We start from the raw sequence: 15608 nt of genomic DNA on the forward strand, positions 1-15608 counted from the left end.
AGCGTGAGTTCATGCTGTTCTGCTATTCTAGTGCACATGCTTTTCTAAGAATAATTCCTAGGGGAAAAGATCCTTTGATCATTTGAATAGATTTTCCTATATGATCTAGCCATTCTAACAACAACCACTTTGGTTTGTCCTTGAGTATGAGGACAATTTCGAAGGGGAAGGATTGTTAGGTGCGTAGCTAAGATACATGGGCATCGGGGAGTACTTACGTAAGGATACTATGATGGTTATATATGTAGTAATATATGAAATTAAAATGCTCGTTATGTCGAGTTAGTAGGAAGGTGGGTGTTGAGCTTAGTAGTTATTACAAGTTATTATCCATTACTATTAGTTATTGTAACCACTATGCAAGTGTTGTATGTGGGTTATGTGAGTCCTTTGTATCATCTAACTAATTGAACTAAAATGAAGGATACCTTCAAAACTCCTAATACATGCTCTCTCACATCTTTTTCTCCTCTTTCTTCATTTAATGTATGGGCTCCCCTTATATAATTCATAATCAATCGAAACCCCTTCTCCTCCTCTTGGTGTGTATGATGTCTATATAGACGAGCTGTATGTCCATCGTTCTCTCTTGAATTATATAGATCTTTATAATCTTACAAATATCATAGTTTGTCAAGGAATCAAGGCCAAATTACCTATCAAAAAAAATATAAAAAAAATCAAGGCCAAATTCCATGATATGGACTTTGTTGCTCATCAATTGATATTACTACCCTTCCCATTACAAGCCCTAAAGATGACTAATTAAGCTCATGGTTCTGTGATAATGATAGTATCCTCTATATGACTGTAAATCCAATTTTGAATTGAATTACCATTGTCCACACAAGAGCCACTTTTTCTCCTCCTCCCTGTTGGGACAACCTTAGTCCATGAACCCTCCTTTCTCCTAAACCAAAAAAAAAGCATATAAACTCATAAGGAACATGGATCATTTGTACGTATATACAGGTGAACGTACATCTCAAAGCCAATCATATGTTTCTTTTATTTTCATAAATAATCCTCCTCTCCTTGTAAATAGCAAAATTAGAACAGGTAGTTGCTTCTCACACGTACGTGCAGAGAAACCAAACTCATAAATAAGGCGGCCTGTTTGATGATACTATTACTCTTTTTTGTTTTTTGGCCCTTTTCCGGGCTATATCTATGCATGGTATTTACCTAACCTAACTACTCAACTGATGATCTTCAGAGGCCGCATCATCACATTGTCTTCATGATCCAGTATCTGCTGATGAGGAGAAAGAGAAAATATCTTAAATCCCCAGTGTTTTTCAAAGAACAATACCTATTTGTATTCTTATTCCTAATGTTAGTTTAGTAATCAATTCATGTGATTTCTAGGACATGGTTTTAATTCACGGTATCGGCATTGGTATCGGTCGCACCGACACCAATACTGATAGGTCATTATCCTACCATTTTGCGGCTTTTGCCCCTTAAATGACAAAGGAATTGGGTTTTAGTATGGTATCGGCAGATTTGTATTGATTAAGCATTGGTGTCGATCATGTCCGACATGATTATACTAATACCTAAAACCATGGTCTGGGATCTAGATCAAGGTTTTTAGAATTGGGAATCGATCAAAGAGGATTCAGATCAGAATCTAGCCAAATTATGGTGAAAACAGAATCGATTTAGGAATCGAGATTCGGCCCATGAATCAGTCCGATTCAAGATGGATTATAAAGGGCTCTTTGTCTTCTTAAGTCCGGTGCACTGCCCATTGCACCTAAAAGGTCCATCGGACGGTGCACATGCGGAAAATTATTCTCTCCAATTTCCTATAGCTCCGCAGTGTGGCAGTGCTAGTGTAGATGTATGACACATAGCAGTTCGGACATCTAACGATTTGAGCTCATTGACTATGTTGGTTTCAGATCGTTGAAAGTCCGAGCTGCCTCGTGTCGGACATCCGCCCGATAAGGTGCACCGCCCGATGCACCTTTCAGTTGCACCGGATTTGAGGTGATAAAAATCAATTATAAAGAAAATGATCAGGATTCGGTTGATTTCGCTGAACCGATTCCAATTCAAGAAACAATGATTAGGAGTGGTGGAAATCGACCGATTCACTGATCAGATTCCCGATTTAAAACCATGATCTGGATGGTCAAACCCATCTGACTGGGGACGTTTTTGGTGAAAGAAAAAAAAAGGAACCAAGGAACTTACATGGCAATGGTACACGTAGCCTGGTTCTGCTGTCGCATCGAACGGATAAGATGCATTTGAATGGATATATGAGAATCTAATTAGGATCCTCGTCAGACAACCTGGTGTCATCTTGAACACATTCTTCCATCCCCTCTCATGCGTTGGCACCCTTATCTGCTTGCCACGTGCATACTTCCTCACTTGGCACTTGACCGCATCATTCATCTTCATCATGCACTCTCTAAACTCGTCAACATTCACCAGCTCCGTCTGATTCAATACTACAAACAATCCCAGATGTATATGCAACGGATGATTATCCTCCGTCAGATTGATCACGTTCCAAATCTCAGTGGACCCAGCTCTTGGCATCTCAGTTGCAGGCTCCTCATATGATCTACCGTTAATATACAGATGTGTTGGTTCATCGATGCTGCTCGTGTACTCATACATCACGATGTATCGTGTGGTCGAAGCACTGGATACATCAGGAGCAGGATATTTGATCAACTCCGCTGGTACACGGTACATATCAACCTCACGCTGCCCTTTGATCACAAACTTCATTACTTTCCCATTGATCTCATCCGTCGGATCACCTGATGGATATGGATATGCTGCATCATTGGCTAAGATTACCCACTCTGATGTTGAATTTGAAAAGTCAATAATGACATCAGCAATTTCAGATGGGCCCAAGAGAAGCTTCTTCACCATGACTGGTCGTGCTAGATACGCCGAATCAGATCCTACGTGGATAAATCTCATACCATTGGTGAGGAAGAATCTAAAGAATCGGGCATTGCTAGCATTGATAATACGGAATCGGTACTTCCTACGGCGTACCGTCATACGAGGCCAAGCTTTGCCGTTCACAATGATCATATCGCCGAAATACTCCGGTTGCCACTGTGGGTGTATGGAGGGGTTGTTTCCAGTGGAGTTCATGTACAGAGAGCCATCTGTGCGGAAGCTACGATCAAAGACTACTAACGGACGATCGAATTCATTTCCTTGAGGGAGTCCAAGTGGGGCTTCAATTTTAGGGTGACGGATGATGTAGGCCCCAATCAGACCAGCCAAAAGGTTGACTCTAGTCAACCCCATCGCATGATCATGGTACCATAGATTTCCCGGTTGTTGAAGATTGTGGTATCGATAAGTCTTTTTGGACCAGGTGGGGCCCGTATCTCTAAATCCAGCTGTGAACCAAGCTTTCGAACTGCCATCGCTCTGAGGCTCACCAATACCACCATGAAGGTGGACGACCGTAGGGACACCTTTGTTGTTGGGTATGGCAGTTGGGATGGTGGGGTCCCATGGTAAGATGTGTTTTAGAGGAAGGTGATTCTGCCACGTCACATGGGTTTTGATACCCTGAAGAGCCTCGATTGTCGGGCCAGGCACCGTTGCTGTGAACTTGGTAGTACCGTAGGCAAATACTCTTGTCGCAGGTAAGTCCATGTGAAATTTCTACAAGCAAAACCGAAAGTAAAACTGTTTAGTGTTAGTTGAGATTAGAAGACTGGATAACTTGAGTATTCAAGCATGTGTCTTGTATTGCCGTATGATTATGAATTTATAAAAGAGAATGGAGTTGATTCACTCCTTGATCTTAGGTTACTACACTGTATGTACACTTAGATGTTGATAAGGGTAAGAGATAGTTGTGATAAGAGAGAACTCAATCAATGATAAGAAACTGAGATATACAGTTGAAGTGGATGAGGGTGAGATAAGGGAAAGGAAAGGAAAGGAAAGGAAAGGAAAGACTGAGTGAGTGAGATGTAACCGAGTCCTTGGTTATAGGAATACAGTTATTTGAGATGTAGTTAATTAATAGCTAAGTAGAGAAATTAGTAGTAATGGTTAATTCTTTAACTACTTGTACCAGTACATTTATGAATCACAAGAGAATCCAACTAAGTAAAACTTTGAATGACAAAAAAAAGAAGTCCCTTTCTTTCCTATCCTATTTTCTCTCTTTTCGATTTACCAGTCAAAGTTAATCACTTCTTCAACATTTTAGTCAAACTAATTTGGGTGAAGAATATTGACCACTAAAGCACCACATAAACCGAGGATAAGAAGAGCAAGAAAACATGGATTGAGTCAGGTTAGATTGGGAAGGACAAATCCATCTACTGTTCCTAACCACACAACCCTTATCAACTCGGTCTTCAATCCACTCTTAACTCGACAATAGTTTTAGAACCAAAAGACCAACAAGGAACCAATTGGACCCAGAACCGCTAGGACTATTTAAGATACATATTTAATCCTAGTTAATACTTAAATAAGATTATGCGGTATTTACTAGGAATGTTGGATTTGTTTGAGGGTCTAGAACCGTTAACGAACCAGAACCGGATAGTCCAAATCGGTTCTAGGATTGACCCCTTAGGACCGGATTTGATTAAGAACCATCTAATCGACAGCCTTAGCCAAACCAAATGTGTGGTGCAGTGGTAAGATCCCAATATGGCAATTCAATCCCCCATTCTGCTGCCCTGCTTGGCTCTATGTCACCAAGGCTACTAAGTAATGGAAAACTAGTTCTCTGCCAGAGATGAAAAGAAGCAAAAGCAGTAGCAAGTAGCCACTATGGTCCTATACCCTTCACAGCAAAATTTAAATCTTTGATACAAAAGCTAAGCCATAACTGAGATGGACTGAACTACTGAAGGAAGCTGCCCAGGATCTGGCGGTGCAACATCCGATGACGCAGCAGAGGCCAGGTGAAACAAATAACCTCTACTGTGCCGCCGGATATGCACCGCCGCCCCGCCTATACTGCTGCAGAGAATTTTAATTAATACCTCCTTCTCCTCCTTCTCCTTCTCCCCCTATCAGAGAAAAAGGGAATAGAAAGATGAGACAAGCCATCATGGTAAAAGTCACTTTTCATTAGCTTTCCACTAATAAAGTAAAGAGAGCTAAATTAAAAAGGCCAAGTAATGATACTGAAACAAGCCAGGGTGCACATGTGATTGCATATTTTAAACAATTCTGATTCCATGACATATAGAACAAAGCAACACACAACCCTAGGCTCATCTCATGCTTCTTGGTCTCCACACCAGAGTTCTCATGTTAAAGCTTTTTTTTTTTTTGAACTTGAAACCAAGACCAGATGAAATTAAAATATCAAACATGTTTGAAGATTGAAGCAATAAGAGAGAAGAAAAAGAAGAAGAAGCAAGAATCAGAAAGATTTGTTTGCTCACCCATCTTTTGGGGTACATGCCGATCTTGAGGGTTTTGGGGACAGGAACACCATTTCTAATGTCGAAGCCTTGGACTCTGGGCATGTCAAGAAGCACATCAACAAACATTTCCAACCTAGAGGGGCTTATCAATTTGTCATCAGACCACGCACTGTTTGCAGGTCCCCAGAGAGTTAAAGATAAGAAAAGAAACAGAAAGACCTCCATGGCTAGTTTCTCAGCTAAAATCTTCTTTTCGTTTGAGGCTTGGAGTGTAGAGAGAATAGGATAGGAAGAGAAACCTGAGAAAATATGTCTTGGAGAGTTGTAGACAACTAAATTCCACGAAAAAGAAAGATTAGGAAGATATTATTCTGGAAGAGTGGAAAAGGAATAAGTAGGTGAGTTCTATCTATCTTTCTTTCTTTCTTTCTTTCTCCTTTTATTGTGCAACACTAAACTAGTTTCCCAGTACCTTTGGTTACCTCAATGGCCAACCAGGGATCAAGTATTGGGTATCTTAAAGCCCATCACAACACTAAACTTTATTTCTGAAAAATAATCTAGTCGGTCATCCTCCACGTGGATGATGCTTTTTTCAAAACAGTCATTGGTGTGACGTGCAGATTCTTTTTTACATTCGCGTCATCGAAAACCTCTCCCATTGATAAAGGAAAAACCTCTCCACAACGCCAGTTTGCAACTTCCCTCTACATAGATTTTTGGGAGAGATCATGAGTTCCCTTCAACACCCGATCGACTACTAATTCGGGTGTAAGAGGATTCTATATATCAAATCTTCAAACAAGGGGCATTTCGGAGGGGAGAGAGTGAGTGGGTTCCATTTTTATGTGTCTTAGTATACCGATTTCCTTCCCACATGGGCGTATCGCCATAATACTTTTCCCTAGATTTTTTTTTTCTTCTTATTTTCTCTCTTTTAGTCTAAATCTAAATATATATGTAGACCCCATGCGGATGATAACTTTTTCAGAACAGCCATTGGTGTGATGTTCCCTCCCCACTGACATTGTGGGAACCCTTTACCTTGAACAAGGGAAAATTTTCCCATAATTTATTAACTAAATATGTGTGCGCTATTATCAATCCTATAACACAATGGATATTGGATTGAATGAGGTACTTTCCATTGATATTGAGGTATCAATATACACAAAAGATTACATCAGATTACATGGGTCAATCACCAAGAATTACTCCTAAGATTATGTTATTGATAAGAGAGAATCATGCCCAAATTCTGTTAGACTGATACCATATCAATCATATAACACAAAGGATATTGGATTGAATGGGATACTTTCCATTGATATTGAGGTATCAATATACACAAAGGATTACATCCGATTACATGGGTCAATCACCAAGAATTACTCCTAAGATTATGTTATTGATAAGAGAGAATCAATTATCTCAATTATCCTAGTAACTATATTAGTATGGAAACTCAATTATCCTAGTAACTAGCTTAGTATGCAAACTCATATGGTAATACCTTTATCAGGACAACTATTGGTCTGACATGCATATTCCTCCCCACATTGGTGTCATGGGGACCCTGTCTCTACACAAGAGATAAAACTTTCCCACGATGCTGGTTTCGGCTCCTCTCCTGCGATTTCAACGCCCAAGGAGTGCCCAGTGAGTCATCCAACGACACTGGGCTGTTGGGCACGTCGGGATGTGCGTTGGGCCCCACGTAGGCTCACATCCCTGTATGCCCAACAGCCTAGTGTCGTTGGATGCCTCATTGGCACTCCCTAGGCACTAGGCTCACAAGAGAGGTGCCCGATCCCATGACACTCGAGTAATATTGCAATTTCTCTTTCACATGTATTTTTATTATTTTCTGTCTCCTATTTGGAATATGCGAGCCCCATGTGGATGATACCTTTGTCACAACAATATTCGTTAGTGTGGCATGCAAATTCTTCCCATTTTGGCATCGTGGGGAATCTTCTCCCTTCCATAAAATCATAAAATGGATCCATCACTATAAGAAGGCTAAGATGCCCACGCTAATTAAGAGAGGCCATCCAATCAGGTTTCTGGGCTTCCATTCCCATTATCAAAAAAATAAGTGCCTTAAAAAATAGTCTTTCTTTCCTTTAAAGTTTAAACACCCCCCAAATTGTCTTTCTTTGGTATTTTGTCTGATAAGAGTGTAGTTTCTCTCTATGGCACCTCTATAAAAGTAAATGAACAAACTTCTATTTTCTGCTATGTGGTAGGTTATTCATATGTCAAGTTTTAATTCAAAAGGAGTCAACTGCATGCTAAAGTATTAAAAGATTGAAGAATTATTAGAAAAGTGTATTTAATGTTTGGACAAGTAAGGAATATATATGTAAAAGTAAATGATTGAATTTGGAGTTGGAATTTTACAGTACTTAACCAATCCAGAAGATTCTATACATATCCAAACTTTAGGAATGGCCAAATCACCCTACCCCATGGTATAATCAAGTGAACTAGTCAAAGAAAATATCTTTTTTGCATAATATTTGCTAATTTTACCTTACATATTCAAAGTTTAATACAAATAAAGAAAGGAAGGGGATCACTACCGAGCTGTGTGGCCTGCACAAGAGCAGGGCCAATGAGAACACACGTAGAGGCTTCCAACATGGGTGGGGCAATCATATCATTTCATCCATCTTGTGTCAGGCGTACGTGTCACAACTTGACATCCTTCTTTTTCCCATAAAGGAAATAGGCGAAAGTTTTTCTTCACCCGTAGAAAACAAACACATGGAGGGGTGTTGGGTCACGTGCCTAAGCATTGTGGGCCGTTGAATGTGCGCTACATTCCCTGTCGCGCTACAGAGGAACCCAACGCTAGATTAGTATATATGAAAAGACAGGGAATCATATCATGTGAAGAAAAAGATATATGCAGAGAGAGATTGCCAGAGGACCCTTTTTAGATGGCTCAAAATATTGTTTTCACTTTGTGTTTTTTATAATATATACATCAAACAGGATTTCAAAAATCGGTGAATCAGATGGGGAATCGGTCAATTCGTATGTAAATCGACTAAGACTGATATTGCCGCTCTGAATCGGAATATTCACGGCGAGATTCCTCTATTTCTATCTTTTCAAGTTGTTTCAAGGGTTAATTGGACCGATTCCAGCTGATTCCGATCCGAATCGGTAATCCGTTGGAGGGTTTTAAAACCCTGATCCCAGAGGAATGGCGGTTTGAGTATGTAGTGTGGACTTTACCAAACAAAAAACAAAAAAAAGTATGTAGTGTGGACCATAGGCTGGTGAGAATTGGAAGGAAGCATCGTTATCTGATTTGGACTAAAGTGAGGTTTCTGTGTTTCCCCAAAAACGCAAGAAAACAAAAAGGGCAGTGTTTTATCAATCAGACAATCACGGGTTGAATAGTTAGTTTCTAACCATTGCAGTCCGCTAGTCTGTTTTGTGGTGGGTATTTTTCTTATTTTTTTTGGGTGATTTGACGAGGGGTAATTACGTAATGTGTTGGTCTAGAAAATAAACTACGTACTTAAGATAAGATTTAAGAATAGGACAAGAGATTGCAGTTTGGTTGTGTAAGTCCTACATCAGCATTGGGGTCAGTGAATGTATGAATATATATTAGCATCCCATTTTTAATTTCAGGAGGGGTTTGACAGTAATTTTGTAAACTCATGAGTGAATCAATTTCTCTCCTACATGGGGCTTTAGTTATTCTCTCTCCCTCTCTCTTACTATGAATATATAACCTCATGTGAATGATAGCCACCTTTTTTTATTATTATTCTCTCACATGAGTTTTTTTATTATTCTCGCTCTTATTTTGAATATGTGAGTCCCATATGAATGATATTTTTTCAAGACAACTATTGTTGAAGTGTGTAGATTCTTTCTCACATTGTCAGCGTGGGAAACCCTATCCCTTATGAATATTATTAGTTTAGAGAGAGGGTTCTCTGCCTGGCAGCGTGGTCCTTGCACCAGTGCTGGGGCGAATCACAATATGCGCAATAGAATCAATAGGGATGAGATTTTTTGCATTACTGGGGCAGGGCGGTCATTTCGCCTCCCATTCTGTCTATGTGCATGGGCCACACTGCTAGGTCATATTTCGCCTCCCATTGGGTTCTTTTTTTCCATAATTTTAATTAACAAGATCATATTGCATAAATATTTCTCTATGAGTTATGGTAATCAGTGTTTTTAGAAATTGGACCAAGTGGACTTGGAAAAGAACCACCCACCTCTCTTGCCATATTGGCATTCCATTTGAAATCTCTTGTAGGGGTGGATTCCACTAGAATCCCGGTGAAGCTGAAGTATTTGTTGCTGATATCTATGGGAAAAAAACAATCAAGTAAAAAACTAAGGCAGTGTTTGGTATGTATTCTTAAAATAGATTTTGGGTTTAGAAGACAATCTGAAACTCGGTTCTTCTCTACTTCCTTGTTTCGACTACCACGAATAACCTGTAGTAGCTTTCCTGTTTCCTACTTAAAAGCTTAAGTTCACTAATGGAGATGCCTCCCAAGTACATATATCGGCCTAACTTGAAGGCTGGTCGGTTTACTAATCTTGGACATGCAATTCCCAATACTTCTTACTCCCAACAGTCCCCTTCACGTGTTAAGGACAAAATGATGTGCTCGTGCCCCTAAAAACTGAAGTTGTTAGGTAAAAAACGCCTACCTAAGTATATAAAGTCATCCAAGATCGAAGAATTGATACGTGTAAAATCTTCACAATATCAAGAACACCGTTGTGGTTGCAATGGGGCCCTAGGTGAATATTATTTGCCGATGTGAGAAACAATAAATATTTATACCCTGGGATTTTACTGAAAAACCCATATACTCCGACTTCATTTTTCATGTTCTAAAAGTGAAGGCAATATATAATCATAGGCAGCAACGCATGAGGGTGTTTGGAGCTCCATCACTAGCAACAAAATAGATAACAACATTATCACATCCATTCATCTCTCTCTATCTCTCGATCGACTATTAGATAAGAATTTTTTAGTTAGAGATAAATAAGGTCAATTTTCTAGATCTATTAGATAAGAAAAGAAACTTACTTGTTTTGTAATACTTTTTCTTATCTAGTGGATCTACGTAATTTTTCATAATTTTTTAATATAAATAATTTCTATTTGTTATTTGGAAATTATATTAAGATTCCATTTTGAATAAGAGTGGAATGAGGTTAACCCTAAGAATGAATGGACGCCACTCATTTGTAATTCTCCTATGATTAATTTAGGTTTTCAATCTGAATCAAATCACTTCTTTTTATTAGGACATTTCTAGACCTTCGTTGGACATGACCGTGCCACCTCAAACGATTCTCACATAATTAATCTTGGATTGAAACTACACCCAACTCGATAAGACTATTGCCATGTTTTAAAATGGTAGCCCAGCGATCTCATAAAAAGGAAGGGGGGGGGGGGGGGAATCTCTCAAGCTCATCTTTACATACAAAAGAAGAATTGGAAAAGATGTAGGAGAACTGGTCTAAGGAATCTGATAAAAAGGCAAAAAGGAAACGACGAAACCCAAAAAGAGAAGAATGAAGAAAGAAGAAGAAGGAAAATGAAAACGATGCGCACTCATAAAGAGTGGCAGGCAGACAAATTGTACACCATGCATGCATGCATGGTGTTTGATTAAATATATCAGAATATCCAGTAGGAATCTCTGCTGAAACTACTATGAAATCCACGAAAAGTCATGGACACTCATATGGTATCCTATGCCGAAGTGAAAATTTCTTCTTATACACTCCCTCACATAATGAGTAGATGGCATTGTTTTAGTAATCAATATCCCCAATTGCTTCTCACTAGGGATTTTAGTCTCATTGTTAATCAAAACTCGTGACCCTAGGTCTTGTTATGTGTCTAATGGGGCTCGACCTAGTGTACATACACTAGATTGGACCAACCTAATAGGTTAAAGGGATTGATTCAACGTGTTCCATCAACTTTGGAGGTTTTAGCATATCGGTCAAGTACCTAATAAGTCTTCAACTCAATCTCATTATAGTACTAGGGTCTCCTCTCCTTCCATGTTTACTCATTTTCCTTTGTATTAAGTTGGTTGAGTTGCAATTGCCATATCATTTTATTTTGAGATTTGATACACTTCAAGAAAGGATCTCATAACCCAAGAGGTTAGACCCGGATTCTCTCTAGTGTGCATCCAATGGCTGGGAGCATCTTAGCACGCACCCCGAATTCCTCCATCCATCAGATGCTTGTTGGAGAGGATTTCTTCCCAAGGGGTTGGCTCAGTGGTCACGAGCTGGGGTGAACTGTAAACTTTGACGTCTCAAGCCAGTTGACCACTGTGATGGAGGTTAACTGCTGCATGCAGTCAGAGCGGTGGCCGACCTATTACCAACATGATACCAAAAAAAAGAAAAAATAAAAATAGGTGGATGCGTGCATTCAAATTAGGCCAATCTGTATCTAGATTAATATCGGTATCAACGAAGACCGATACTAAAACCTTGGGTGAAGGATAAAAATAAAAAATTATGGAGAAACGTTCTTTGTGGGGGATTGTATCACCCACACCCAGATATAGAGAGGGCAAAATGACTGTCCTGCCCCCCATGAAAGATGAAAATTCCACTTCCATGATGCTAACGCACATGCTTTCATTGACCCCACGCACATGGACACCGACCCAAAAATTATTTTTCAGATAAATGATTGGAATGTAAGGCTCATCGTAAGGCTCATAGAAATCTATGAAGTTGACATTTTCATCACCAACCAACCTGTTTGGGCTGGGCCAAGTTAGTAAGTAAGTGGTGCATTATGAGGTGTTGTTGTAGAGTCCATTTAGATTATGGTGGACCTCATCCTGACTATCAAGCAGTAAAGAATATTGTGTTTGCTCAAGGAGAAAAAGCTTTTGCCCATGAATTCTAGCTATAAAGTATTCCTTAATTAGCTTTGTGATGACTTTAATCAATGGAATTATATCCCTTTATCTTTTGGGTCTTCTTCCTTAACTAAATGATTAAGAGCCTTAAAAATCTGCTTTTGGTAAAGAAAAAAAGTGGGTGAAAGAATCATGGGTGAAGGGAAATTCTGTCTAAGAAAGAATATATTGAATGCTTTTTTTCTTCTCCATAGAAATTTTAAGAGGCGGTATACCTTTAACCACGGTCAAGGGATTAGGTTTGGATGATGTGTGGATGGTATTGAATAGTGGTAGTGTACTATCTTTTTGGAATTGGAGAGCTTTAATAGGGTGGGGGGATAGGAGATGGGGATAGGCTAGATAAAAATCCTTTGCAGTACCGTCGGGTGTGCGCCCCCCAGCGGTACTGCAGAGGATCCTGGTCCGGGATAGGCCCCAATGTGGTTTGAACTCATGACCTCTTATTTGAGGAGTTGGTCTTTTGCCAACTAAGCTGACTCGTTGGGGTGGTGGTAGTGTACTATCGACTTCATACTGTAGGGGCAGAGTATTTATGACCCTAGATGAATGTACTTTTCCTTCACTCACATTTCGAGTCCCGATTCCGGGTTTCTAAACCCTGCTATGCTCATGGCATTCTACAATTGTTAGTAGTTCATCTTCTAAGACTAGCCTTTGAGAAGTGTAAAGTGTAGATGGGCCAGCCCATATCTTATCTTTTTACCCATCATTATTCTCACATTATCTTCTATGTGATACAATTATATGGATTTGATAGGAAGGCCCATGTGGGATTTTCAAAGAACTTTTTGCTGCTTCCACTTCTTAATATTCTCCCTAACATGATGGCTATGTCCCCCCACAAGGCCACAAGATGCCCTTGAGAGTAGGTAAACCCATGAAATAGGAAGGAAAAAGTACATTCTAGAAGTTCATTATAGAATCTATGGATGACACAAATATCTGCAACATGATTGGTCGGATTGGGCTGAAATTATGTTGTAAAATTATACTCCTTATAAAAAAGAAATGGATTATTCAAAGAGAAAAATAACATTGCATGGGAAGCCTTATGATTAAATGAGTCTAGAATACTTCACATAGCTAATCAAGACCATTTCCTAGATATCTTGTGTTTGGAATCTCCCCAATCACTCTATTACTAGGCACAATACGTTTGCCATCAACAGATACCATAGACCATAGAGAATTTCCCTTTTCTATATGTTAAATTATGGGTTTATAACAAATGCCCTCCTGAAAATGCCCATTTGTTCAAATGCTCCTTAAACCTTTTCTAATTGCAAATTACCCCTACTTTCAAAACAATAGCACTTTGGTCCAGTCTGTTAATTTGGGTTAGACGTTAGTTTCAGGGAATCTAATAACTAAAATGCCCTTCTAATAAAAATCCACCAAAATTAAAGAATAAAATAACCAAATTACCTTTATCTTCCCCAAATGGTTTAAGATTTTTCAAACCCTAAACCATTTGGGGAAGATGAACCCTAAAGTCAAACCAGATAAAATTGCATTCCTCTTACACATGAGAAGTCTTGGCAACACTAATTCATACTCACTATACTGGTTAAGTACTAGATTCATGGATTACTGAAAGTTTTTCTTTTTCTTTTTTGAACTGAAATAACCATCAAAGAAGGACTACAAGGGTTTGGAAATAAGAAACCGATCCCGTGGGCCACCGGGCCCAGGCTTCCTCCACCCATCAATGGGGCCTCATGGTATTCGATCTCCTCGAATCAATTTAGGAGATTGATTTCCCCTATCGATCTTGCATCTGACAATAGAAGCCAGCACTGAGGTAGAACTATAAGGGAGGATACGAACAGAAAAAATAAAAAAAAATGAACTCGGGAATAAAAAAACTCCACACCAAAGTACACAGTTTCATCTGTTCCTATTTCTGAATGCAAACCTAGCTACGATTTCAATCGCGGTGGAGTTCAAGCGCTCTGCAGATATCAAGAAGCTCAGGGATCTGAATTAACTCTTGTAGCATTTTTCAGACATGACCGGATAGTCCATAGGTACTTGCTCATTGCTCGTTATTAGATTAGTCGGACGAAGATACGTTTTGCGAGTGCCTAGGAGGCCGGGTAGACGAAGTTGGTATGGACCTTGAGGCCTCGCATGGCATGAGCAGCACAGTCGTAGGCGTTGGAGGCATCCTTGGCGGTGTTCCGCCATAGTCTCTCCCTGGACTATGGGTCTCCTATCTGTGCTGTGTACCGGCCCCCTGGCCACCTCGATCTGGACTCTAGGTACAGGGACAAATATTCTTTCCCAATAACCACAGAGAGAGAGAGAGAGAGACAGAGAGAGGTCAGAGAGATGAGGCGAAGGATACGATGAAATAGAGGTATAGAGCAAGAGGACCATGGATGTAGACAGAGAAAGTGAGAAGAATTCCAGGGAGCAAAAACATGAGAGAGCAGAGAGACTCAGAGAGAGAGGGAGACGAGTGTCGGGGTAGGGAAGGAGCTGTGTGCGAGCCAGTGAGAGTATCGAGGGCGAAGCCACGACGCTTGATGACAGGATAGGGCTGTTAAAATTACATATTTAGACACCTTAAATAATTGACACCTCATGTTTCCAAGGATAAAAAAATATGATTACAAACAGATGCACCCTTAATGGAATTAGGTCTTGAAATTTGACTTCTGGCTGCTCCTATCTTATATTTATCTATTCACGGTCAAAACTCATCTTCAAAACACATATAACCTTATGAGGAGAGAATTAAAAATTAAATAAAACAAATAGAAATAGAAACTAAAAGGTGGTCAGATTCCAGTTAACCGGTCTGGAATCTGGATCGAAATTGGTTCCGACTCTTGAGGCCATGAATAGAACTGACCAATTAACTAATCCATCATATAGTTATATATATGGAAACCATGACCAATTAATTATTAAACGATACCATTGGTTCCATTATTCAAAAATCTCATTTTTTTTATTCTTTTGGTAAAAATTCAAAAATCTCAATTAAATGGTCCTTAATCAGTATGAAGGCCGAAGTACCTGTTAATAAAACTCCAAGAGAGTTTACCAAAAAATAAAAAATAAAACTCAAAGAGTGTTTTTTTTAGCCCATATATTAGATCCATTCTCAATAAAATTAGACAAAAAACTATGTAATGTTAAAACCTGTGGACATAATGTCCCATTATAGCATGCGTACGCTTGGCCCAAGCAGGTGAACAGTACATGAAAAAAGAAAAAAAAAAAAGATGCTAAACCTTATATATAA

The 15608-nt window shown here is 39.3% G+C and overlaps 1 protein-coding gene across 1 annotated transcript; it reads right to left on the reverse strand.

Annotated features, from left to right (window-relative positions):
• Positions 1–1165: 1165 nt before the first annotated feature.
• On the reverse strand, positions 1166–5646 carry LOC122651441 (multicopper oxidase LPR1-like). The gene is made up of 3 exons (XM_043844824.1): positions 5412–5646; positions 2203–3657; positions 1166–1252 (listed from the first exon to the last, which is right to left on the reverse strand). The coding sequence occupies exons 1-3, from the start codon at positions 5616–5618 to the stop codon at positions 1199–1201; spliced, it is 1716 nt and encodes a 571-aa protein (XP_043700759.1). The 5' UTR covers positions 5619–5646; the 3' UTR covers positions 1166–1198.
• Between the last annotated feature and the right edge of the window lie 9962 nt (positions 5647–15608).

Source organism: Telopea speciosissima, chromosome 2, assembly GCF_018873765.1.
Source record: "Telopea speciosissima isolate NSW1024214 ecotype Mountain lineage chromosome 2, Tspe_v1, whole genome shotgun sequence".
In the NCBI taxonomy this organism is placed as follows: Eukaryota; Viridiplantae; Streptophyta; class Magnoliopsida; order Proteales; family Proteaceae; genus Telopea; species Telopea speciosissima.

What these genes read in the sequence shown, in the direction of transcription:
- LOC122651441 (XM_043844824.1), bottom strand. Translation starts at nt 5,618, where the DNA reads ATGGAGGTCTTTCTGTTTCTTTTCTTATCTTTAACTCTCTGGGGACCT. An exon ending in GCATGTACCCCAAAAGATGG is followed by an intron (nt 3,658 to 5,411) that starts GTGAGCAAACAA and finishes TTTTGCTTGTAG; the next exon opens with AAATTTCACATGGACTTACC. An exon ending in GCTACGTGTACCATTGCCAT is followed by an intron (nt 1,253 to 2,202) that starts GTAAGTTCCTTG and finishes CCTCATCAGCAG; the next exon opens with ATACTGGATCATGAAGACAA.